The sequence below is a fragment of the Macaca nemestrina genome, chromosome 16, assembly GCF_043159975.1.
Source record: "Macaca nemestrina isolate mMacNem1 chromosome 16, mMacNem.hap1, whole genome shotgun sequence".
In the NCBI taxonomy this organism is placed as follows: domain Eukaryota; kingdom Metazoa; phylum Chordata; class Mammalia; order Primates; family Cercopithecidae; genus Macaca; species Macaca nemestrina.
Genome location: NC_092140.1, coordinates 82826622 through 82853509, shown reverse-complemented (window position 1 = coordinate 82853509; position 26888 = coordinate 82826622). Strand labels below are relative to the sequence as shown.

At 40.1% G+C, this 26888-nt stretch overlaps 2 protein-coding genes and 1 long non-coding RNA gene across 9 annotated transcripts in view; 2 read left to right on the top strand and 1 right to left on the bottom strand.

Moving 5' to 3' along the window:
- Nucleotides 1-11420, top strand: part of LOC105491710 (laccase domain containing 1) — a 143574-nt gene extending 132154 nt beyond the window's left edge. For 2 of the 3 annotated variants that reach the window (XM_071081357.1, XM_071081358.1), the window contains exon 9: nucleotides 11175-11420. The gene's annotated coding sequence lies outside the window, so the exon portion shown is untranslated. The remainder of the gene's footprint in view (nucleotides 1-11174) is intronic. The other variant, XM_071081361.1, reaches the window with a different exon arrangement.
- LOC105491714 (uncharacterized) overlaps nucleotides 1-26888 on the bottom strand; it is a 279924-nt gene that overhangs the window by 61670 nt on the left and 191366 nt on the right. For all 3 annotated transcript variants that reach the window (XR_011614846.1, XR_011614844.1, XM_071081394.1), the window contains one exon: nucleotides 21417-21527. Coding sequence is in view for 1 of the 3 variants with exons in the window: in XM_071081394.1 (XP_070937495.1) it covers nucleotides 21508-21527 (20 nt within the window). In the remaining 2 variants the exon portion in view is untranslated. The remainder of the gene's footprint in view (nucleotides 1-21416; nucleotides 21528-26888) is intronic.
- On the top strand, nucleotides 17567-25542 carry LOC105491712 (uncharacterized). 3 transcript variants are annotated; one of them, XR_011614862.1, is made up of 4 exons: nucleotides 17567-18930; nucleotides 20176-20265; nucleotides 22609-22751; nucleotides 25399-25542. It is a non-coding gene; the product is annotated as an uncharacterized lncRNA (long non-coding RNA). The 3 variants fall into 3 exon arrangements; XR_011614863.1 differs by having other exon boundaries at nucleotides 20179-20265; nucleotides 22609-25542; XR_011614861.1 differs by having other exon boundaries at nucleotides 22609-25542.

The following is a 26888-nucleotide window of genomic DNA, read 5'->3' as shown; positions in this document are numbered from 1 at the left end:
ACAATATCATAAAGGTCTAAAAGTGACCTGGCGAACTGTAGTTAATGCTATTGGATATATGATCCCCATGTGACGTTTCCTTTTTTGAAGATAGATTTAAGAGCCCTTAAACACTGATTAGATAAGGAGGAAAATGACAACTATAAGATTTGAAACCCAAGTGGCCGAGGAAATAGAGTTGCCATTAATGGAAATAGAAAGGACCCCAGGAATGACTGGCTTGAGAGAAAGCTGATGTCACATGCTGATTGTGAGATGTTAGAGAGATACCGAGTTAGAAACAGGACCTTGGAGGCAGGTGTGACTTGGAAAAAGTTCTAGGAATTAGTTGTAGTAGAAGCCAAGGAAGTAGATATGATCAAAAAGTGAGAGATGGTGAGGGAGCAGAGAAAGATGCGAAGAAGACACCTGGAAAACACAACTGTGTGGGGACTGGCCAAGGACAGGAGTTCCTGGAGATGGAAACGAGGAAATAAACTAAGGAGAGAACCAGCACAGAGCATTTGTATGGAGGCCAAGGGAGAGTGTGATCAACAGTGGCCTACAAGGCCTTAGATGGCCTGGGTTCTGTAGCTGTCTGACCCCTTGCTATGAGCCTTCCCTCAGCTTTTTCCTTTCTAGTGACCTGGCCTCCTTGCTGCTCCCTGAACACACAGATGTGTCCTAAGTTAGGGCCTTAGCACTGGCTATAGCTTCTACCTGGAGCACCCTCTCTCCGAGGTCCACATGGCTCTCTCTCTCTCCTCCTGCAAGCCTCTGTCACCTTCTCAGTGAAATGTACCCAACTGCCCTTGCAACACCAAAACCTCCTCCTACCTGCACCTCTGTGACTCCCTACCCTGCCCCTCTGTGACTCCCTACCCTGCCCTATTTTTCCTTTTTTCTCTAGCTTTTGTTTATTAACACTGGATCATTTACTTACTAATTTGTCTATGTAGTTAATTCATAACCAGTACTAATAATTTACAATTTTATATGTTGTATAGTGTCTGCCTCTCTACACCAATAAAATATAACCTTTACAAAGGCAGAGATCTTTGTTTTATTAACCTATCCGAAGTGCCTAGGACAGTGCTTGATACAGAGAAACACTTAATGACTATTTGTTGAAGGAAGAATGAACAGTGTTGAATGCTGCTGAGAAGGAAAGGAGAATGGTACCAAGGCAAGGTCATTGGATGGATGTTTTAGGAAGCGCTTGGCAATGCTAAGGAGAGCAGTTGTGGGAGAGTAATTGGACAGTGGAGTGGGTAAGTGGGGCAGGGTAGAGGAAGTGAAAGCAGCAAAGATCATAGTACCTAAATCACAGAGCAAATTAATGTTTGGGCATAATATTTAAAATTCCGGAACTGAAGTAACTGCATCAGGTCTTTCTGAGTCTGGTATTGGAAGACAAAAGGCACATCACTGGTAGGCAATCACAACAGGCTGGCCTGCGAGGAGTTGCAATTTAGAGGTCAGGATGTGACTTGCAGTGTATCCAGATTCATGTAATAATGCACTGTTCTGTAAGGGAGGTACACAGAGTGTTCAAGTACAACCTATTTTAAGACAGTCCAATTTTTGCAAAATGGAAAGCTACAAATCACATGAGTCAAGGGTGATGGATTTAGATGAAGATAAGAGAGGAAGGGGAAGTGGGAAACTGAGAGAGCCGCTAGGGCTAAACAAAAAGCACAGGAAGAAAACAGCAGGGAGAAGACACCTCCCTGCTGAGGAAAGGCGACAGTCTGGGCCTGCCCCAGAGAAAACAGCCCCATCCGAGGGCCACAAGGGAGGAAAGGGCAAGCCGAGGAGGAGGCCATTCTTGGAAGTTAAGACGGCCAGAGGAAAACAACAAGCTCAATTATAGAAAGATCTGCAGAAAGGGGATCTGCTGGAGGAGGGAGAAATTGGAACTTGAGACAGTGAATAAGCCAGAAAGCAAAGCCTCAAGGAGGAGAGGGAAAGAGAAAACCTTGAGGGCAGTCAAAGGAGGAATAAATTCACTTCAAGAACATGCTCCAAGAATAGGAGAGAACATGCAAGGGCACAGAGAGAGTTAAAGGAGAAACTCGAGAAACAAAAACTAAGAAGAGGGAGATGAAAATCTGAATGCACCTTTTGTATGAGACACTGGGAAGTGTTCAAGTTTGAGTGTGAATTTGATGTTAGGTCATTCATTCATTCATTCTGTTGTAGCATGCACTTGCACACATAACATAAACACCTGGTGAGGGTGAGATGCAGAGAGCTGGGGCCCAGGAGGGGAAAGGGATGTTTAATTTCAGACCCACATGATGTTCACTTAAGGCTTCAGTAGTGTTTAACTCTAGAGAACCTGGAATGGGCTCACTAGGAGCCCATTAATTGGTGAAATGTGGAACCACTTAGGAAAAATTTATAACACTTTTCTTATGTGGGATGCAAGGCTTCATCAATGAGCTAGACCCGCCTACTGTTTGTCCTGGAGAACACAGTATCTCCTTTGGTAGAGGTGACTTTCCTGTGTCTTAGGACTTGGTAGGGGGCTTTTCCTCACTAACAAGAACCACACAAGAACGACAACAGTGAACATCAATTAGGGAGTTTCATGACATGAACTGTGCTAAGCTCTTTATATATGGTCGCTCCTTACTATTCACAAATTCTGCATTCATCTACTTGCTAAAATTTATTTATGACTCCAAAATCAATACTTGCAATGCTTTCATGGTCATTCATGGACAAGCACAGAGCAGAGGATAATTTAAGTCCCCCAGTGAGAATGCACCTTCCTCCTCACGCTTTGCCTTTTAGTTTCAGCTCTCATACCATAAACTGGGGTCCTTGAGGTGGTCTATTCTGTACCACATTTTTTTTTTTTTTTGCATTTTTGTAGATATTTCACTGTTTCAAGTAGCCTCCAAGCTAGTGCTGAAGTGCTGTCTGGCATTCCTGTGTGCAAGGAGGCTGTGATCTGCCTTACAGAGAATACATGATTAGATAAATCTCCACCAGGCATGAGTTATAGTGCTGTTGGCTAGGAGTTTAATGTTAAAGAATCAGTCAAATATATTGAATAAAATGCCTTTACACAGAAACACACGTAAAACAAGGGAATTGTATTGATTGGTTGGCAAAAGTATTGTGACCAGTAACTCACAGGAACCTAACTCTGTATTTCCATGAGGAACTTGGTTCAGTGTTTGCTAATTCAGTATTTGGAGTGACTTTATGGAGTGGAACTGCCACAAACAATGAGAATCAACTCTACTTTATTTCATTTAGTGGTTACAGGTAGATAAAGTAATTCTTCAAAGGGCCAATTTTACAGAAATACAGGCCTAGAAGAATGTTAGGCCTTAAATGTTGTATTCAAGGTCATAATACTGGCAAGGGACTCGAGCCCAGCTCTGCCTCCAGACCAGCACATGGTGTTTCTGCTGCCCTAGTGTGAGGGTGCCGAGGGGAAGGATGGATTCCACATAGTGGAGGGAGGATTTTATTCATGAACAAACATGAGCTGACTCCAGGAGACTCCTAGGAATTGTTTAATGGGAATTTAAAGTAAAACTGGAAGTTTTGAAATCACAAGTAGAGAAGGAACCAGGAAAACAGTTTGTTATTGTTGTGACTGTTTATATTCCTGAATGCTGTGACCTATGGAAACTTGGGGCTACGTGAGGTTGTGATCATACTTTGAAAAGAATAAAACATTATGCAAATGTGTGGTACGATAGAAAAACACTGAACTGGGAGCAGAAAATTCTAGTTCTAGTCCCAATTCTGCCAGTAACTTGCTGTCGGCCTTTGAGAAAGTCTCCTTCTTAGCCCACACCTTAACTGCCTGACCTATAAATGAAAATGCTGGTAAATGATTTTCTCTGCTTGAAGTTTTTCTGATGTGGAAACTGTACAGCTCTGTCTAGATTCTACCTGGGTGACTGGAAGTCCTACATTGCCTGGAGTAGGCTTGGTGTATGCCTTTTGTCTTAGCATTAATACTAACGGCATCTTCTTTCAGAATCAAAGGTGTGCCCGTTTGGATAATAAATCATGATTATCCTGTGCTTCACCAATATTTGTTCCTTGGGTCTTCTTGGCTGAGTCAGACTGAAGAAAACCTTACCCTTGTCTCAATAGTGGGGACCAGCTGGGGTCACCTCTTCCAGACACAGTGGGTTCTTGCTGTCTGGTTGCTGAGCTGCTTGGCTCTTACCTGCTGCCACACTCCTGGCCCATCTCACCTGGTTCTTGCCTCACACCTTACACCTTGAATATGAAATGTCCCGCTGCTTAAACTGAGAAACAATTCTGCTTTGCCTTTTGGCCTCCCAAAAAGGAAATTATTTCAGCTTTACTGTGAAAAGAGGACAGTAATTAATGTAAAGAAAAAGTAGTTTGATATAGTACTGCTGATTCAAAGACATAATATGTTATAATGTAGTCATTCCTAGTCCTATTAGATTTGATGCTATTTTTCATCAAATTACCTACAATCATAATATAATTATATCAATACTGACTGAATATAATAAAAATTAATTTTAAAATATGGAGCTAGATCAAGAAGTGAGATGTTGAAACAAAATCTTCTGCCACTCAATTTCAAGTCTTTCTAAACATACTCTTTCATTCTCTTACTATCGTAAAAAAGTTACATGAATCACTATGTGAAATAAAATTGTTTTCACTATAAAACAAAGCAATGACCTATAGAAATAAAACAAAAAGAAAATAGTTATACCTTATTCTTTTTAGTAGGTTAAAATGGACTACATAATTTTATTATACTCTTAATTTGCTTAGCAAAACGTTTCCTCCCAGATACTGAAACAAAAACTTTAGCTCAGGCCAGATTTAATAATCCTAAACTTTCTGAATGTCATCTGAAAAATTAAACAATTGGTCAAATTCTCTAATCTGTGTTTCTGGTTCAAAATCCTTGTCCCCGTCTTTCTAGGTGACCTTCAGCTATTCAACCCAAAAATATAGTATGTTAATGATTGAACAAACATCACAATACTGGCATCCTGCTCAAAATACTGTTTCTGCACTCTGCTCATGGGTTTGAAACAAATAATTTCTCAGTAGTAATTGCTTGCTTTCCAGAAAGAGCTACGGTTCAAGAAGAAGGGTTGGGGGGAAACTGGTACTAGTCACAAACCTGATTGGCTAACATCTATTTTAGAATCCTTTGGGACAATATTGAGGTGGGTTATATTGGCTAAAAGACCATATTTCTGGGAACTTGCCAGCCAGAAACTCAAATGAAAGCCTGTGCCCTGGAAGCTCTGAAGCAAAGATATCAAAGTAATACTGTGTCCCTTCATAGTGCCTGCTCCGTAGTCAGGAAATGACCCTAGGTGACCCTGGGAAGACCCAAGGTCTTCCTGGCTGGTCTACGCCCTAAAGAGGAAGAAACCACCAGCATCTTTTATTTGATTCAGTTCAGTTTAAAATATCATCCCCTGTCTGTGCCAACAAGGGGCAACTTGATCTTATGAGCAAACAACAAAAGCAATTTTGCATTAGAGGAGGAAAAAAAAACAAAAACTGTTTGTTTCTTACACTTTCTGCAAATATCTTAGTTTGAAATGCTAAATGTTTTTAGGACACTTTAACTTTGTTTGAGATGTGTATTAAGTACAAATCTTTTTTATGATATTGGGCATTTATGCTCAATCTCTTTTCTGTTAATAATTTTTCTTATTTGATTATTTTTAAAAAGAAAAAGAAAACAAATGTCTCTTTGTCCAGTGTGTGGTTCCAGATATTTTACTTTTAAATGTTTACCTAAGGAAAAAAGAATGAGATTGCTATTTTCCAAGCCTGGAAGGATGGAATTTGCTATTTGTTTATGGAAGTCATTGGTGCTACTGCCTTACCTGCTACCACTGCCCTACCCAGCCACTTTCTCATTCTTCAAAAGTTTCACTGACATGAACCTCACATGTGGGTGCCAGGTTATGACCACATGCATAGTTTCATCTTCATCTTATGCAACATTTGGGGTAAAAGGAAGGTTATGTGGTAACCAGTTTATGTCTTGAACTATGGGCAAAGATTGACCAGGCCAAGCCCTGAGACACACAGTGTTGAGAGCCAAGACATAAAGTCGTGAAGATTCAGGCCCAGAGCCCAGCAGGGCACAGGCTGGAGGGGCGATGTGAGTGATCAGCAACACCATGAAGACTCTGCTCCTGGCTCAGGAATGCTTTTTTGTCCCTGTTTTGGATTTTCCACCATGAGCGGATATGTTTTCTCACCTCAGGTGAGAGCCTGAGTGGGAGCTGGGGGACTATAGGTGTTCTCTGCCACTGACTGGAGGGGAGCACAGCCAAGAATCATGAGCACTTTTGCCTTCATGACTGTATTTTCTTATGGTTAGAAACAAAACTAAACAATGTAAATAACTCTGCTTAATGGAAATCAGGAAAGAGAAGAGGCGGCTATGAAGTGATGTTACACACCGTGCATGGACCCTAATTGTCACCTAAATGTAAGAGGAGGCCAGGCACTGAGAACGCCCTGTGCAAGGAAATAATAAAAGCAAACCCTCCAGGACATTTCCCACAAACCCAAATATTTCAAAGTAACAAAAATAAGAAGAGTGCCCTTTCTGAGTCACAAAATTGGCATGAAGTGAATTGGTTCTATGCTCGCTGTAATCATTGTTCAAGGAGGAAGTGGGGAAGCCATTGAATGTGTTCGGTGAGCTAGAAAGTAACTTTCCTGACTGGAAGGAAATGATCAAGGATGAGAAGCTAGGAGGAAAGAGGTGTTTTTGACCAGGTCTCATTCTTCTCACTCTGTGTCTGGCCTTGAAAAGGACAGATTGCAGAATAGGAAAAAAAAATAGTTTGAACCTTCCCAAGAGATGAGCAAACAGCTCTCCTTCAGAAGAGGATGAGCTGTCAATGATACTGACTCTGTGACATCTCACAAAGGTAGGAACACTATTAGGCCATCACTGGTGTTTTGGTTTACAGGACTCTATTCTCCTTCCCTCAAAACTTTGATGAGATGCAACTTCCTTCCTGAGCTGAACTGTTGCGTTAGTTGTAGTATCTTGTCTTATGCCTCATTACTCACTATCAGAGCTCAGTGATGAAATGACAGAAAACTTGAGTCAGTGATGGGGACTACTTGAGACTGAGCAGGCAACAAAATGAAACCTTCAGGAGGCTTCCGGAAAGAGGGACAGGAGAGGAAGCAGTGGAGGGAATTTCGTGCTGGGCTCCTGGAGGTACCATAAACAGGATAAAGATCTGGGACTTGTCTGTAATCAAAAAGCACAGGGGATAACTCAAAAGTGTTCAAGGACAGGAAAGAAAGCAGACTTGGCCTTCTTGCAGTAGCACTGGCTGGTAATGGTTGAAACGTGAGTGATCACATTCTAGTTAGGCACATTTCTTCAACTTTCATTTCATATTGTATTGTACCTTATATATGTGAAAAATTTAATATGATAATGAAATTGCTTTTTGATTTTTTTTTTGTTTGTTTTAAAAAGCATAGTCAACTGTGTTCCTGCTTCATCCAGTTTCTCCTAATTAAAGAAAGCCTGTCTGCAGACCTCTGTACTTGTAGCTGATACCTGTGTATACACATTGGGGTACATTATAATTTCAGAGTTAGTGCACTTTAATAAATTATTTAACAAATCATCAGCCTCCATAAGATTGGCCTTGAATATCCATATCTGTTAAAGTCCTTTTCTTGTTAAACCTAAAAAATGCAAATGCCAAGATTGCTGCTATGGTGTACTAACTTTTGTCACAGTGACATGCCCTGTCACAGGGCGTATGTGTTCTGTTATACAATTGAAGTATTGGATATACTATTGAAATGTTTTTGTACTTTGAAATCTCAGATAAACTTAATTCTAAAAGAAGCATGACATCAACAGCCTCACACCTACTTATATCTTACACTTCTTTCTGTCTAATGCTGGCAACCTGAGCATGTTCCAGGCAAGGAACATTCAATAGCATTTTACTGCTCCAAAAAGTTATTTCAATTAGCAATGTCAAAGGCAGTCACTAAACAGATGGTGCATAACCTTCATACAATCTCATATGATTTTCTACTAATTACTGTAGAAAAATTGATTAAGTTTCTTTTGAATGGAATAACTTCTGTCACACTTCAAAAACTACATAATGAAGATAGTCACAGCTTGCTGCTCTCTAAAAAAAAAAAAAAAACACAGAAATGGCATCTTTACTTTGTTTCAAATCCCCAACCCTGGTGGTGGTTCAAAGTTATGGCAGTTATAACCCCTTACGTCATTATAAGGAGGAAGGTTAAATACTGAGTTAGCATCCTTTAAAACTAAGAGTATGACTACAGTGGGGTGGAATTTGGGACTTCATGCCAACTCCCTGTTTCTGTTCTATTTTCCCTTTTCTGACTTCTAGGCCAACAGGAGAGCGGGGAGGGCCGCACTTTTGTTACCCTTCTTAAAGAATTGTGTTGAGTTTGGGAAACAAAGATGGGTGTCTGAGTGGGTAGTTGAGGATGGACTGCAGGCACAGAAAAAACCAGCTGGTGTGCCCCTCTCACCACCAGCAGACCCTTCTTCCTCATTGGTTCAGGGCAAACAATCTCCAAGAATTCAAGGAAACACTTAGAGTTATTTTCTGTTATTTCACTTTTCCTTGATCTGGAGCCAATGCAGAAAGAAATCTAAAGGTGAAGGAAAGGCAGCATTCAGCACTGAGCAAGTCCATGTTGGAGAAGGGTAATGTTACCATCACCTATACCCAAGAGAAGGGACCAAGATGCCCTGGGTAATGCTCAGGACTGCCACTGTCTCCTGTCGTCGTTAGCACTGCTGAGTTTAAGCTTTGAGCCAGGAATTAAGCCAAAATCTCCATGGATCTGTCTAACTTAGTCTTTGCCTCCATGACAGCTTGTTACATCCTGAGGTAGAGCCTTTGTAAACCCTGTGTTCAAAGGGCCCTGGTAAGGCACATCTTCTGTCTTGGACCAGAAAGTTGCTTAAGCACAGAGCCTAAAGGCAGAGCTGCCATGATCTACTCATGGGGATTGAGTACTTATTGAAGCCAATGTCACACACCTGTTTGTCATTTTCACCTCCAAACGAAGAGTCATGCTGTACATCAGTGAGAAATATTCAGTTCTCATCTGTCAGCTGTTTGTTTGTTTGTTTGTTTTTGCTCTCTTTCTATGTGAGAAGACATTTAATCATGGACTCATTGGGCAAGCAACATTGTGTGGCCTCTGAAGGCTGAGCTTTTAGTTCTGTCATCAGAACAAATGTAAAAGAATTGAATAATGAAATCTGAAAGATTGTTGCTTCAAATCTAAAAATATTTTATCCCTTTTTTACCTTCTCTAAATAGTATTATACGTTGAAGGCAAAACAATAACTTCGGATTCTAAAAAGTTTAACATTGCTTACATGTTCAAATTTCTGTTTTGAAGTTCCTTTAAAGGGCCTAATTACTACAACCAAATCATACAATTAAAAAGTTTGTATGCTGCTGAAATAATCACATCAGATGTATTGCTTCCAGTAGGATAAATCTTCTCAAAGATTTCAGCTATGAAGACCAAATCTACAGAAGATAGCAACTCAGTAAGACTTATTTATAAAAGTTTAGTCTTATTGCCAATATCCATGAGATATCACAAAATCAACTTAAATATTTGTAATAAAGGATTACAGACTACGAAATATATTTATTTAATAAAAATAACTCATGAAAGTTGAATTGTGACTAAGAGGAAGAGAAAAGAAGGAAAGAAACTAACAATTGTTAAATACTTATTAGGTGCATAGATTTATATACTTTACATCATGTAACTGTTAAAAGAGCCCTGTGAAGTGGGTATTATGACTAATGCTTTGAAGCTGAGGGAATTGAAGCTCAGAGAATTTGAGTAACTGGACCAAAGTCATATAGCTAGTAAGTGAAGAGCTAGGATTCAAATCTAGGTCTGTATGCTTCCAAAATTCACTCTCATTCTTTGTATGAGAGGCCAATTAAAAACCCCCTACATCCCTCTGAATTTGAACTCAATTGAGAAATAAGACAGAGAGATGCAGATCAAAGCACTCATTTTCTTACCAATAAAAATGACTGCAAAATGTGGCTTTCGATGTGTGACTGATTTGCTTGCTATAGTTCTCAGGGAATTGGAAATCCTTGCCCTCGTGGTTCCTGGCTCAGCAGGACCCCTGAGGGGCCTCTCCCTGCCCAGGGAAACAGACTGCTCTAGAAGGTTTACTACACCAGTGAGGAGAAGATGAGCCCATGGGGGATTGGCTGGCTGAGGGCGAAATCGAGGCTGGAGCCAAGTGTGCTGAGCTTTCACATGAGGTCCTTTGCTCCTGTTCCCTGGAGGCATAAATGGCTGGGGTAGACAGAAGCAGGGGTATTTCTTCTGTCCTTTCTTGCTTAGGGAGTGGGGGTGGAAAACTCCCTGCATCTAAGGAAATTTGAAAAGACAAACTATGGTTGCTTCTTCAAGCAAACCACCTCACCACACTATCCAGGGGCTAAAACCCACTTGCCGCTGCTAAATTATGCCAAGAGAGAACATTCTGATCTTTCTCCTCCATTCTAGGCATGGCAGTATGGTTTGGTGCTTAAAGGCATGGAGTTTTGAGTTGCAGACCTAGGTTTGAGTGCTGAATCTACTAGCTTCAGGGTGTTAAACAAGGTTCTTAATCTCTCTAAACCTTATTTTTCTCAAAGATGAAAACTGGATGTAGTTGTGAGGATAGTACATGCACATAGTATGTGCACTTGGCACGTTAATTAGCTATTATTGTGGACATAATTTCTCCTAAGAAAAAGGATGAACTAATTGCAGGGCCTAGCCTAAGCTCTGAGAAGTCATTCGTTATAGCATTTCAGTCCATAGTAAACAAGAAGAAATGAGCCAAAGAGTTTAAACCAGGGAAGGCATAGCTGTAGTCACCAAACAACCTGTTAAAGGCGAGCTGTAGTCACCAAACAACCTATTACGGACTGAATTGTGTTCTTCAAATTCATATGTTGAAGTCCTAACCCCAAGTACCGTATATGACTGTATTTGGGGATAGGGTCCCTAAAGAAGTCATTCAATTGGAATGAGTCATATTGGATTGGGTGTTGGGAATTGGCTGGCCAAGGGAGAAATCAAGGCTGGAACCCAGTGCTGAACTCTCACATCAGGTCCTTTGCTCCTCTTACCAGGACCCTAATCCAATATGACTGGCATCTTTATAAGAAGAGGAAGAGGCACCAGGGAGGTATACATGCGGAGAAAAGGCCATGTGTGGACACAGTAAGATGATGGACATCTGTAAGCCAAGGAGGGAGACCTCAGAAGAAACCAATCTTGCCTGCACCTTGATCTTGGATGTCCAGCCCCCAGAACTGGGAAAAAACTGAACTGGTAATGTTTAAGCCCCCCAGTCTGTGGTGTTTTGTTGTGGTGGCCCTAGCAGACAAATATACAACCCAAAGGAATATTGTTTCCGCATTCTCCCTCTTCCACTTTATAGTTTTTTCTCCTTTGTTTCTTTCTTTTTCTCTTTTACTTTCCTTTTCTTCTCTTCTCTTTCCTCTTTCCTTTGGTTTTTAATTTTAATATTAATTTTTGGCCTTCCTATACCTCCTTTTTCCTTTCCAGGAAGCTGAATTCCAGACAATTAACCATTCATCTCATCAGTTCAGCAAAGCAAATGCCCTCAATGGGTTTTTTTGTGATTTAATTATTATAGGATCAGAATGTAACTTATTCCTCTGGGAAAAATGAAACATAAAAATTTCAGAAATAAGGTTTTGGGCCAGCTTCGTTGGTTTTAAGAGAAGGAAGGGAGGAGACTCATGCAGGTTTGACGCTGAGCCGCACCATGTTGTTGGGCCTGGCAGGCACTCAAGGCTTTAGGTCTTGTTTGAATCCAGACTAGAAAATCATTACTTTCTAAAAGCCTTGAGGGTTTGGGTCTAGAAAAGTCTATGTGAAGAGATAATCGTTTGGAAAAAGTTTTGCCGAACTAAAGAAAAGTTTCCACAGTTACCTTTTCTGTCCTGATGTAGAGCATCTTTGTTAACTAGGTCTTGGATCAATCCAAGCTGTGTCTGAGAGTAACCATTCATAATTTCTCACCGGCCAACACTAACACCCTTTAGAAAAGGAACTCAAAGCAGCCTCGCAGCCAGAGTCATGCGATCGTGGTGGGAGTACAGCTCCTCACCAAGGTCAGCTCCTCAGTGAAATCCATGCCTTCTGGAGGACTGCTTGTAAATAAATATTAAGCACGAACATTAAAAAATAATTTGGCTCTGACCATCAAATAGTGAAAGAGTGTATCAATTTCATTATTATATAAGCATACATGACCAAATTCAGCTAGAGTGGAGTCTTGGCTCGAGTGCCAAGCTTGGATTTCCCCAAGGAACACTTTCCCATAATTCATAATGAAAATCTTTCCATGTACTGAGGTTCAACTATTTGCAGAAATTTCAGGCTGGGCTCAGTGGCCCTAAATTTCTGCATGCTGGTATACTGAGAAGATCACCATGTCACGGAGGCTCGTCCCTCCCAGTTTACTCCTGGAGTCTATTTAATTTGCAACTCTAACTCTGTGTTCCCAGGATTGCATCAAATTTGGACTTTCCTCACATCTCAGCAGCCGCACTTTGCTTGAAATGAGATACTCCCATCTCCGGTCACTGTGCTCTGGCCCCCCAGGACATTCCTCTCACCGGCTGCCCACAGAGTAGCTGCTGAGAGTCCTCTGCCCAGGAGTCCCAAGTGAGAAGACAGTCTTGACTGTGTCTGCCCCCTTTTAGTGACATCCTTCAGGGATTTCTCAGTTCGTTCATTTCCTAGGGCTGCTGAAACAAGTTACCCCAAACTGCGCAGCATAAAACAATACAAATATTATGCTCTCATAGGTTGAGAGGCAAGAAGTTGAAACTCATGGTGTTGCCAGGACCATGCTCCCTCTGAAGGAGGGAGAAGAGTCCTTCCTTGCCACTTCCTAGATTCTGGTGGCTCTTGGCATTGTGGCTGCATCTTTCCAGTCCCTGCCTCTGTCATCACACAGCCATCTTTCTTCTTCTTTTTTTTTTTTTTTTTTTTTTTTTTGAGACGGAGTCTTGCTCTGTCACCCAGGCTTGAGTGCAGTAGCGCGATCTCAGCTCACTGCAAACTTCACCTCCCAGGCTCAAGCGATTCTCCTGCCTCAGCCTCCTGAATAGCTGGGATTACAGGCGCATGCCACCAGGCATGGCTAATTTTTTTGTATTTTTAGTACAGACGGGGTTTAACCATGTTGGTCAGGCTGGTCTTGAACTCCTGACCTCATGAGCCGTCCGCCTCGGCCTCCCAGAGTCCTGGGATTACAGGCATGAGCCACCGCACCCAGCCATCTCTTATTTTGCTTCTTATAAGAACACCAGTCATTGGGTTTAGGGTCCATCCTAATCCAGTATGACCTCATCCTAACCTAACTGATTATATCTACAAAGACCCTATTTTCAAATAAGGTAGCAATCTGAGGTTCCAGGTGGACATAAATTGAGTGAGGAGGGGAGGGCACTATTTAACCCAGTATACTCAGGGACCTTGCTGACCCTGCCTCTCTGCCCACACACACCATACAGGGTCACCTGGTGGTGACTGCTAAAAGTAACAAGCTACCATTTGTCCTGGATTCCAAACCAATTCAGAAGAACCCTGGGAGCCACATGACTATGAAGAACTGTTTCTTACCATGGAAATTACAGCAGAACATTCACTGGGATCGTTGTTTGTTATGAAACAGGTACTAGACTTAACTAGTTTTGAAGGGTAGAACATATTTTAGAGTATCTTTTATATGATTCATTAGACTTTATTTTTATTTTTATTTATTTATTTATCGAGACAGAATCTTACTTTGTCACCCAGGCTGGAGTGCAGTGGTGTGATCTCGGCTCACTGCAACCTCTCCTCACAGGTTCAAGCGATTCTCTTGCCTCAGCCTCCCAAGTAGCTGGGACTACAGGCGACTGCTACCACACCTGGCTAATTTTTGTATTTTTAGTAGAGACAGGGTTTTGCCATGTTAGCCAGGCTGGTCTTGAACTCCTGACCTCAGGTAATCCACCTACCTAGCTAGGCGTCCCAAAGTGCTGGGATTACAGGTGTGAGCCACCATGCCTGGACTCATTAGACTTTAAAGCAATAATTAAAAAAAAAAAAAATACCCTGAAGATGTTGAAAATAAGGCATAAAGTTGGTGTGGCAGTCAAAGAAGAACACATCAGTTTAAAAAATGATAGAAATAGCTTTTTGAAAATTGCCTTTACAGGATGGGCATGGTGGTTCACACCTGTAATCCCAGCACTTTAGGAGGCTGAGGCAGGCGGATCACCTGAGGTCAGGAGTTTGAGACCATCCTGGCCAACATGGTGAAACCCAGTCTCTACTAAAAATACAAAAATTAGCCAGGCACAGTGGCGGGCACCCTTAGTCCCAACTACTCAGGAGGCTGAGGCAGGAGAATTGCTTGAACCCAGGAGGTGGAGGTTGCAATGAACTGAGATTGCGTCATTGCACTCCACCCTGGGCAATAGAGCCAGACTCTGTCTCAAAATAAATAAATAAATAAAAATTAAAAAAATTTAAAAATAAAAATTGCCTTCACAAAAAAAGATACTGAATTATACATTGTGCTTACCAAAATCCAGCTCTAAGAGTCCATTGTGTACCTGATATTTTTTCCAAGTTGAAAATGAATCAGGGCGTTGAAGTCACTTGAAAGAAAACATTTTTTGAAAAATACTCTGTTATGTCTACATTGTAGCAACTCCTCCTACCCTCATACACAATGCCAGCTGAGCTTCTGACAAGCTGCTCAATATATATCTAAAGTCAGAATCGAGATTTTGTACTACGATACATGGCTGAGTTATAGTGAAGAGAGAGCAGGGAGACTTTGCTCATTATCCTGCATTAGTCAGACTAGATTTACAGCTCAAAACAAAACAGCCACAGTAACTGAAGTGCAGACCAGGAACTTGAATTGATGAAAATCACTTCTATTTAAATGAACCCTAAAAAGCTTTCTGCATATAATTGTTATAATAGCCTTAAAAAGATCACTTTGCCAAATGTTTCCATCCAAAAAGAAGTAAGCCAGACTAGAAACAATCTGGAAAACTCTACTTTTTCTGTATTTCCTTTTCCCATGAGGATGGGAGAGCTCAGGATATGGAGAGGAGCTGACAGAACTCATCCATCTCTGAATCTAGAGATTTGCAAAGAGGTGGAAGAGGCAGGTATTGCTAAACAGACAGAGGGCATGAAAAATTTCAAGGCAATTTTTAAATTGTATGGGTGCTTGGATTATTTGAGCTTGCCTAGCAGGTTATGTTAACGCCTTGAACAATGTTTGTCAGGAAGCACCATAGTAGATTAATTACCAGCATGGATCTGAGAACCAGACAGACTTGTGAATGAGCCTCTCTTGTGGCTCCATGAGTAAAGAAGTTAATTTCCCTACATTTCATCATATCTAAGTCAGTGCTTATAAGAGTACCTATTACATAGACTTGTTAAAAGGCTTCGATCAGATAACACATGCAAAATGAATGGCAAATAATAAGTGTTTAATAAAACTTAGCAATTAACTAGAAACTTTTTACTGATTTATTTGATTTTTGCCTTTGGAACATATAAAGACTACTTTCTAATGACTTAGCTAATGCAAATATACTATAAAAATCTACCTCTTCAGAGATGCACTGTACGAAGGACTTGACCTGTTGTTCCTGACACTGAAGATGGAGGGAGAGACCAGGAACCAAGGAATGTGGATGGCTTCTGGAAGGTGGAAAAAGCAAGGAAACATTCTCCCCCAGACCCTCCAGAAAGGAACTCAGCCCTGCTGACATCTTTGTTTTTCTTTTCTCTTTTTAGTAGAGATGAGGTCTCCCTATGTTGTACAGGCTGTTCTCAAACTTCTGGGCTCAAGTGATCGTCTACCTTTTCAGTGGAATTTGCACTGTACAATGTTTAGGCACAATGCTCAGGGGTTTGTGTCCCTGACTTTGAGGATGGAGACAGATGGTGAAGTTTAAGGGAAAAGGGAAGAGGGTAAAAGAGGAAGAGAACAAAGTGGTCATAAGGGAGAGAAGTGAGGAAGACGAATGAGGACAAGAGAGGAAGAAGGATGAAGAAGGAAAGAGAGTGGGTAGAAAGAAGGAAAAAAAGGGCAATGTGAGAATCTTTGTTCTGGTTGGCTGTGTAAGCAATGAGCAAAGCTGCATCCCTGTGACCTGAGTTATGGCCCAGGGTTGTGGATGACAGTGGCTGAGTGGCTTGTATGAGCAGCCCTATGAAGTCAGCATTGCTATGTCCATCCTTTCCAGGAATTAGGATTTGAAGATACCAAGTTTTTCTTAAGGGGTCAATGTGGAATAAGACGGAAAACCAAACTGTTTGAAGTGTTCTTAGAAAAGGGATTAGAAAACAGAGGGGAGGAAATTACCATGTAAGTAATGCAGGAAATTTTCCCTGAAGTGAAGGGCATGAGAATTCCAATAAAAGGGCCCTTCAAGTGTACAGCAGCACAACAAAATGAAAAGACAACAAAACTGCAAGGTCCTGAAATTTTATCACATTCATGAACAATAAAACATAACACATTTCCAGAGAGTTTTTGAAAAAATAGGTCACACACTATAGTTTAGGAATTAGAATGGCATCAGTCTTCTTAGGAATAACACTGAAAGCTTGCAGACAATAGAACAATGTCTTTGAACAGAGAAAAACATACCTCACTTCATATTATTTCTCCAAGAAAATAATTTCTGATCTTTATTTTTATACACAACTCAACTGTCAATTAAGAATGAGGCACTTTCAAATCTCAAAAATTTACCTTTCACACATAATTTCTTAGGAAGCAACGAGATAACGTACTCTATCTAAATTAAGAAAAAACAAACAAGAAAGAAATTTAGGAAATAGGGGCTCTAATTGCAGGAGAAAAATGAAATCACCAGGTTGTTGGGGAGGATACATCCTTAGGAGTCCATAGAAACAGTAATGATTCCAGCCCAGGTGACATGGCGAAACCCTGGTTCTGCAAAAAGTAGCCAGGCATGGTGGCATTCAACTGTAGTCCCAGCAAGTCAGGAGGCTATGGTGGGAGGATTGCTTGAGCCCAGAAGGTTCACCTGTAGTGAACCATAATCATGCCACTGCACTGCAGCCTGGGTGATAGAACAAGACTCTGTCAGAAAGAAAGAGAAAGAAAGAAAGAAAGAAAGAAAGAAAGAAAGAAAGAAAGAAAGAAAGAAAGAAAGAAAGAAAGAAAGAAAGAAAGAAAGAAAGAAAGAAAGAAAAGAAAGAAAAGAAAGAAAAGAAAGAGAGAAAGAGAGAAAGAGAGAAAGAGAGAAAGAGAGAAAGAGAGAAAGAGAGAAAGAGAGAAAGAGAGAGAGAGAAGGAAGGAAGGAAGGAAGGAAGGAAGGAAGGAAGGAAGGAAGGAAGGAGAAAGAAAGTAAAGAAGGAAAGAAAGAAAGAGGAAGGAAGGAAGAGAGAGAGAAAGAAAGAAAGAAAGGAGGGAGGGAGGGAGGGAGGAAGAGAGGAAGGGAGGAAGAAAGGAAGAAAGAGTAATGATTACAGCAGCAAGACAAAGGACTTCAAGAAGGTTATAGGAGAAAGAAATTGAACCTGATGCATTTCATCATGTTGACAGGGTATTTGTAGTTCAGGGGGAGATTTGGAAGAGGAATTAATGAAAAGGAAACTAGAAAAGGCATATATACAAACACAAATAACATGAGAAAAAGTTATCTACGAAAGAAATGGCATCATAGTAGATTACATGGCTCGGCTCTAAACATTTTTATTGCCATAATAATGTAAGCCCTGAATACTTATTTAAACACAAATTGTGATAACTTTTTTGGTGAGGATGGGTGAGAGGAAAGTGTGTATGTATTGAGGGTGGTGTAGAGGAAGCAATTTCACATCATCCAACTTACAAATTTAATATACCATATCTGAATATAAGGAAACAACCAGAAATTATAAGCATATTATAAAAATGGAGATAGGCTGGGCGTGGTGGCTCACACCTGTAATCACAGCACTTTGGGAGGCCAAGGTGGGTGAATCACAAGGTCAGGAGTTCGAGACCAGCCTGGCAAGATGGTGAAACACTGCCTCTACTAAAAACACAAAAATTAGCCGGGCATGGTGGAATGCACCTGTAATCCAAGCTACCCAGGAGGCTGAGGCAGGAGAATCTCTTGAACCCGGGAGGCGGAGGTTGCAGTGAGCTGAGCTCATGCCACTGCACTCCAGCTTGGGTAACAAGAGCAAAACTTCATCTTAAAAAAAAAAATTAAAAATGGAGATAAAAGACAAAACAAACAAAAGAATTGATTGAAAGTCATTGTCCCTGGAAAGCAGGAATTGGAAAGGAAACTGCTGGTTTTTAAAAATTGCTGTTGTTTCGGATCTTGTGGTAATATTCACATTTTTAAATTGTATACATTGATACTACAAAGAATTTAAAAGTAAATGTAAAGTACATTTGGAATGTTGAGAAAAACATACTTCCCTATAATGGCTGGTGTGACAACTCGGAAAAATCCCTAACAGATAAGCATTCTATCTTCACTTTATATATGAGGAAATTAAAGCCCACAGAGATTATGCAGGTTGACACAGTTATTCAGTGACAGAGCCAGGCATCAAACCCAATCTTTCTGCTTCCTGTTTCAGGGATCTTCATAATACCTCCTGCCTTCTCATTATCTAGTTTGTATTTGTCATGTTGCTTTAAATAATATCATCCACACAGAAACAACTTCAAAAAACTGAAAATAGAAAATGGCATCCTTCATTAGGCATGGCTGAGCTAGATGAACAGATTCTAACGATATCTTAGATCTCTGTTGCACCCTGTTTTGAAGACAGTGAGGAATGGAGATGAACATTAAGGTAAGTAGCACATACAACTTTGGAACCTAAAGCCTTTCCAAATGGATAAATGCTTCTCGTTAGACTATCCCAAGAAAAAGAATTGATCTCATCACTTAACAAATGTTTTCAATTTGATTCAGTGCACCTGGGAAATAACATTTCTATTTGCTGCCAAAATATGATTGCATTAAACTTTAATAATGTACCTGTCATGGGGGTTAGACAAGAATATTTTAATTGAGTGTCAACTACACCGCACTGGAATACACTAATAGATTTACTTTTTCAAAAAGTTAGAAACATTGATGAACTCTTAGTTGTCTGCTATTAGTTTTATATAGCCACTGATTAGTATTGCCCCTCTTCCACAAGTACAAGGCATCACTAGACTTCTCCTTGGTAACCAGATATTTTTTTGTGTCCTTCGGTACTTGTTCCTGGAAGTGTCATTATGATGTCTGCAATTTGCGAAATTCAATGGCAGCTCCAGTTAAATAAACAAAATCTAATTATGTCAAAATTAGGCTTTGCTCAAATTAGTATGATTGATTTTCTTTCTGTATAATCTGTGAACACCTGCAAAAATGGTAAATGTCAAGGTGTTTCTTAGAAAACTTTAAAAAATTTAAAAGAACTGGTGAGGGAAATGTAGATTGCGTTGCTGTATAGTCTATATGTTTGATCTTTTTAATCTAGGTCCTTGCGTTTTGGATTTATGAACTCCTGCGATTTTATGCAAAATGACACATGAGTGTGCATTTTGCAAAAAGATTGTCTTTAACTTTCATGAATTTTAAAAGAGGTTTCTAACCCCCAAACCACAAAGAACCGTTGCTTTCCAGAAAGAAATAGAATCCATGTAGAATCCTTTAATTAGGTTTTTCTTAGTGGAAATAAAAATATTTTTGTAATAGGTGCTAGTAAATATCTGAGAGATAGAAAGTATTACATTTGCCTTCTGCTATTACTATTCGATTCCTTTTCTATTTCTGGAATCATGAATATCAAAGTTCATCTAAGACAAATTTCGTCTCCCCTCCCACTCTACCCCCAATTTTTTCTTCTAGCTTTTGAGGATTCATATGAGATTATCAACAGACAATACTTTTTGTCATGGCTTTCTAATTGAATTTTTTACTTCTCTTTCTGGATTACATACTGAAAATATTTATGAGAATAGTGAAAATCTCAAGCATTTATATTACTTAGTGATGCCAATGGAGTGACCCATTCGCATTGGTCTTGGTTTCTTTCATTGATCAGAAGCAGACTTTGCGCCATCTTTGCCAGAGCTCTCACAAGACATTTCCGCGAAGCAATTACAGAGCAAGAAGAGCCTCAACTCAATGATAGGTGTGTGGGCTGGCTTTATGGATTCTTTTTTGAAAAAAATTATATTTACTTAGATTTATAGCCAAGAGATTTTATCACTATTAAATTTAATCTCTAGCAACCTAGACACATCCCATAAAACTTCTAGGAAGAAAGTTTAATGGCTTATTATAGTTAATTAACATTTTTCTTTCATATTTTAAAGTTCAACTATATTATATTTTATATTAATAAGGAACACAACACATACTCTCAGAAGCTTAATAATCTACTGAGAAAAATCTACAGAGTTTAAAGAGAAATAAAACATAGGGTCAAGTCAGGTTTTCAGAGTCAGTAAAGGAGATGAGTCACCACATTGTGAAACTTTCTCAGTTTTCCACATCCAGAAATTAAATTTTGAAGTGCATTTAGCCTTCTTTGTTTCTTAGATATCAACTCACGCTAACCAAATTAATGAAACAGTAAGGTATAAATCAGACACAAATGTATGTGTTTCTAGGAAGCTGAATATATTAATGTTGGTTATATTTGTGTCTTCTACTTTTAATACTTCCTGGAATCTAGACACTTGGAAACAAAAACCATTAACAGTTAGTTGGTAGCTGAAATAGAGTTGTAACAGAAAACTGGCTATGGGGAGATTCCTAATGAATGATCTCAACTTTACCATAGTACAGCTCTCCAGAGACAAAGATTTTATGACTGCATGGTGGCTTGGCCCAGATTTCCTACGTGTGTGAATTGGCTTTGCCACTTTCTAGCAGTGAAACTTTGGATAGATATTTAGCTTTTCCAAGTCTCCTTTGCCTCAACTATCAGTAGGGAAAATAATAGTATCTACCTTATAGGTTGTTAATATGTTTGAAATAAGAGAATGAGTGTAACATACTTTGTGTTGTGTTGGTATGTAATTAATGAATTGTATCCATTGGCCACTCCATTTCCCCTTCTCTTATATTTATTCTTTTTCTTTGTCCTTATTCTCTTCATTCTTAATAAACTACATCCATTTTTTCCTTGAAAAACAAGAAATAATCACATATCTTCAGAAACGCTTAGCCTTGTTTTATGTGTATGGCTTGAAAATTTTACATAAATGACATTGTGTTCTAGATCTCATTCTGTTTCATGCATTTTTCATGCTACTATATGAGAATTTAATTCCTTACCTCCAAATGTTACATAGTATTCTTCCATGTGTATAAGCCATAATTTATTCATCTCTTCACTTGATGATGGACACATGTGGCTTCCAACTTTTTACTGTTCCCCAAACAACTCTGTGAAAAAGAAACACGTGCACAGTTCCTTGTGAATCTGTACTAGCTTTTCTCTGGGGTCTGCTTCCAGGGGCAAAATTGCTGGATCATAATGTACACATTTACATATGGTGGACTTGGAAGGACAGGACATACTTTTACATACTTTCCCAGTAGAATAGGGAAAGGGATAGGATGAGAAATGGAAGATGAATAGAAAAGTACTAAAATAAATCAAGGACTTTCCTCAGATTGATGTAATAGCATGACTTTGACTAATGAGTATGATCAACCTGTGCTGTGTACCTAAAATCCTTAAAAATGAAATTAAAAAGAGTGTGGCTTAATGCATTGCCAACATAAATACCATACCCACTACAATGGCTTAGTAGCTCCATCTGCACTCCATAGCCAGTGTGCCGGCCTCCTACTATCCTACCAAGATGGTGCAGAAAATCATTAGGTGGCATTCACACACGTAGGAAATCTGGGCCAAGCCACCATGCAGTCATAAAATCTTTGTCTCTGGAGAGCTGTACTATGGTAAAGTTGAGATCATTCATTAGGAATCTCCCCATAGCCAGTTTTCTGTTACAACTCTAATGATTTTAAAACTCCTGAGACTCAGACACAGACAGTGAAAAGCTATTATTCTGCTTTGCTAGTCTATGAAATTTTAACTATAGATCTCTTTGTTAATCAGCCCTGGAGATTGCTGTGACTTAAATGGTCTCCAGGCGTGACCATTGCTGACTCCCAATTAGCCTGTAAAGGTATCTTATAAGGGGACTGTTTTGACATCTTTGACCATTTCATCCAATCAAACAATAAAAGGTCTCACACTGAGGAAGCGTAATGTCACTGTGTTAATACACTCTGTGGTCACCAGTGTTAGCAAGAGGTATGGAATCAGAAGTGTTGAAGTTAAGCAGTGCGAAAAGAAGTGTCAAGCCAGGAGTCAGTATTAGTTTAAATTTCCTCTCATAAATAGATATTACTCTTCTTAGAAAAGAAAAATCATTCAAGTAACTGTTTTGCCTATGCCAAAGTATTGAAATAACTAAACCTTTCATTTTCAACAACACTTTTTGGTTTTTTGTAGGCCCAGTGCTAAATGACAAGGTAACGATTTCTTCAGGAATTGAGGAGAGACAGGCCTGGAAAGTTGTAATGATTTTCTTCACAACTAGTAAGAAGAGAAATGATATGAAAGAGGAATCTTCTCTGAGACATGTTCACAAGCAGGTCGGACCTTTCATTCAGAACAAGATTATTTTAATTTTTAACAGTTTAAGATATAACTGATTCCTTAAATTAGTTCATCTTGCTCAAGCCATTATAATATTAATTCACTGTTATTTTTGGTAATACAGATCATTGTTAATTTTTTCTATTTAGAAGCCAGGAATACACAAGGGAAGGGCACATTCAGAAGTAACTAATACCACTACAATTTTAGGACCTTTCCATTTTATTGAATTGGGTTTTATTTAAAATTTTGTATCTCTTTTTTTGTCATTATTATGTCTAATATGTTTTCATTCCTTAAATCTGCTCTGTATATGTTCTGTTCACAATATTTAAACATACAATGACTATAGCTTCATTTTCCAAATCTAATCTAGCCTAAACCCTTTGGTGGGGCAAGAAAAGCAAGTTGTAAAATAATCTCTTTGTCGTGACCCTCAAGTCATATCTTCTGGACTTGAAAGGTACACTGGATGTCCTATGTGTTGGTGCCTCATGCTACTCAGCAGGAAATCTGAACTGTTCTCACCTCTCTGGTCCTTCTCTCTCACCAGCAGATATACCCGAGAACATTCTCCACATTGTCTTAATTCTCCTGCTTTCTGCCTTGGGTCACTCAACCCAAATGGAAGAGATTGCACTGTTCATATTAGGGATGCTTTAATTCTATAGTTCAAAGATTGCAATTTAACACAAAAATCTACTTTTTCTAGTAGATAACAGTAAATAACAGTTCTGGTGAATATTAAGAGGAGGGAGTCTTTTGTTAAAAAATAGCCTGCAATTCAGTAGCATCATCTTTATAAGTAGAGGATGCACAATCACCCACTTGCTGGTCACTGCTCTGCTTTGGGTCATCTGAAGTCGATCACTGCATCCTTGGAGGATGGTGTGAAATGCCAGTGAAACCGTGAACTAATTCAATGGCATGCCCATTGTTCCACTCACTTAGGCAAATGCTTTTTCTCAACAGGGAAGCTTCTCACATATTCCTAACAGTACTAAATGAGCTCAAAAAACTTAAGAATGATACCCCACTGCTGCTTGTCTCTAGTTCTCAGTTCTCATCCTGGCGGGCAAGACCCCCAGCATCATCTCAGTCATAAAGTACTTGTGAGTATTCAGAAAGGCCTAAGTTAACTATCGTCAGGTTACACAGGTTTGGAAGCTTGAGCACATTCTATGGCATTTGTGGTATGGCCTCTGTAGAATCAATATCCTTAATCATAGATAGCAGATGGAGCTGTGAGACAATGACCTTCCAGAGTGCCTTCCCCAAATAGACTTAACGCTACCACACTTCAAAGGCAATCACTGTCCATCCGCTCCAGGTCAGCGTGCAGTGCTGGCCGGGGGCCTGGGCTACCAGAAAGACACTGGCTAGAGTTGAACGCTCAATCTCCCTGCTCCCAAGTACAGATAAGAGGAGAGAGAGAGGCTCACAGCCTTCTAGAACTTTATGTGCTTAAGTGCTGATAGGAGCTACCATTTGCTGCATTTTGGTCACTCTGGAATATAAGACCCCTGAGACAGCAGCTGATGTGGCTAAGGAACAGTCAGGCCAGATTTGGTGATACTTATTTAGCAGAACACAGAATCCAAGAATCCTCATGGATACCACTCAAAAGCATGACTCAGGCAAAGGGAACAGACAATAAAAAGAATGACTTCACATTTCACAGCAGGAATTCTCTGGCCTCGGAGAACACTAGATACCTCTGGACCACACATCCCTTTGGCAGAATACTTTTCTCATCTACAGATCACTGTATAGCTTGGTTTACCTGAAGCCTCTTGTGGTTTCTCCACCTAATAACCCACACGATTTTTTTCTAGAAAAGCAGCATAGATGGAGATGGAATGTAACACCTGAAATAATAGGATTTTACAGGAAATAATGTAAATCAAGCCTTTTGCCCTTAATGACCCATAATAAAATGCTCTTGTTACCAAGCTCTGCAGGCAACCCAGTGCAGGTTGCCATGGAAACACCCAGCTGCTCCTCTGCGCAGTTGCTTAATGATCAGTGTGATGTCAGGCTCTGGAGAGAAGCACAAGCTCAGACAACTCTTTACAGTCACAGGGACAGTCCACTTGGGACTGCAGTTATGTCTGAGTGGGGGCCCCTGTGTCCAGGTATAATTAAAATGCACTCAGACCTATGACTGGAAATGCTTTCAGCAGAAAATCACGTCGCCTTTTTCATTTCTCCATTCATTTTCATTTCTCCACATGACTGCCCAGTCAGAAGCAAGCCAGAAGCAGGGAGGCCATGGCATGTTGCTGCAGATGGCGCGTCATCAGTCTGTGACCCGGCTCCCGCTCTACACGGGTGGGAGATGCAGGGGCTCTACCTTGACCCATGCCATAAAAGGTCACCTTTTTGTCCCCTCTTCCCATGTTCCCTGCATCTACCTTTCACAGTGACTGGACCTGAAATTCTCACTATTACTCATGGCTTGATTTAGATAACAAAGGCAAGAGGTTTTGCCCAGAATATTATTTTCAAAATGTATTTATTATCTGGGAAGAAAAGACAAGCCCTGGGGAATCTCTTCCTGTCCTTCGCTCCTTTTATTTTTTTTCTCCCTTCCTCTCTTTCATTCTCTCTCAAAAGGGTTTATTAGGTGCCTATTGTCTGCAGGTAATTACCAGAAACACAAGGATGAATGAAGCTTGATTGCTGTCCTCCAGGAGCTGACAGGTTATTAGATGGGGACAAGCATGTAAACGAATGCATGAGCTAAAGAGACAGAGGTGTGTACAGGGCACACGTGGATAAATCCTACCTGAGGGAGAGCTGGAAAGGCTTTTTTGGGGGTGGGGGGTGGGGGTGGGGGGAGTTGCTTACTGGGCAACCTCTTGGGAAGAAATTAATGGGATTGTGGAATTAATGGGAGGAAGGGAAGAGAGACACTGTGAGTAACGACTGAAGGCACAAAATAATCTTGTATGCTTGATAAATTGCAAGCAGTTGAGAATGGCTGGAGCTTTGGCCAGGATAGTAGTCTAGGGAGAAATACATCAGAAGTAGGCAGGAGTGAGAATCTAATGAAGTTTGACTTTACAGGCCAGTAGGAGCTACTTAAGCATTTTCAGGAGGGAAGACAGAGAATTAGAATTGCCGTTTAGGAAGATCACTTTTTTGGTTGAGGGGGGGGCAACGAAGAGCATATACTGAGGAAGTAGGAGACACGGAATAATTAGGGAGTTAGTGGGAGAGCGTGACTGTACAGAATGGCTATTGGTTTTTTGTCTAGCATCTGTTTCTTTGGAAGAGAATCACCTGTCTCTCACTGCCTGGCCCACTCACACAGAGGTGGACAAATGACCCAAACTCAACCCATTACAGTACCCGTCCCTGGTTCGGGTGGGCACATAATCCAAGCAGTTTTTATCAAGCTTCTCTACTGAAAATTCACGTATGCACGCCTAGACATAGAATTATTTCTCCTCCTACTACTCCTTCTCCTCCTTCTTCTTCTTTCTTTTTCTTCTTCTTCTTTATAAAAGGATGTAGCCTTGCAGCTTCCAGAGGCCATCTTTCTTGTTACACGGAGAAAACCTGATCATTAAGCCAATACTTGCAGGAAAATGAACAAGAAGAAGGGGAAACAGAGCTGTATTAATATTGTTTGAGCCTCTAACAGTCTAGAGTCTACATCCCTCTGTGTCTGAAACCAGTTTACCAATGGACTTTAGGGTTATATACACCAATAAGTTTATTTTTGCTTGAGCAAGCTTGAGTTAGTTTTTAGTCACTTGGGGCTGAATGATTCCTGATTATGAAAACAGGTAAAAATGACGACAGCTTGAGCCAAGGTTGTAGGGGATGGAGAGGATGGTTTAGGCAAAGTTAAGGAAACCACCCAGGAATTGGAGAGAGAGAGACTATGGAGTGGAAGGGGAAAAAAATCAACCAGAATTATGCCCAGATCCTTTGTTTCAATGCATAACAATGCCACCTTATAAGACGTTGAATATAAGAAGAGAAACAATTATTTTGGGAAAGAGGTACATGTTTTAATTTATTGGGTTTTAGATATTTGAGGGATGTCCAGTTGAAATTTTCAAGTAAACAATTAAGATTTTCTATAACCCACTCCCTGAAATACGTGCAACTTATAGAACCAC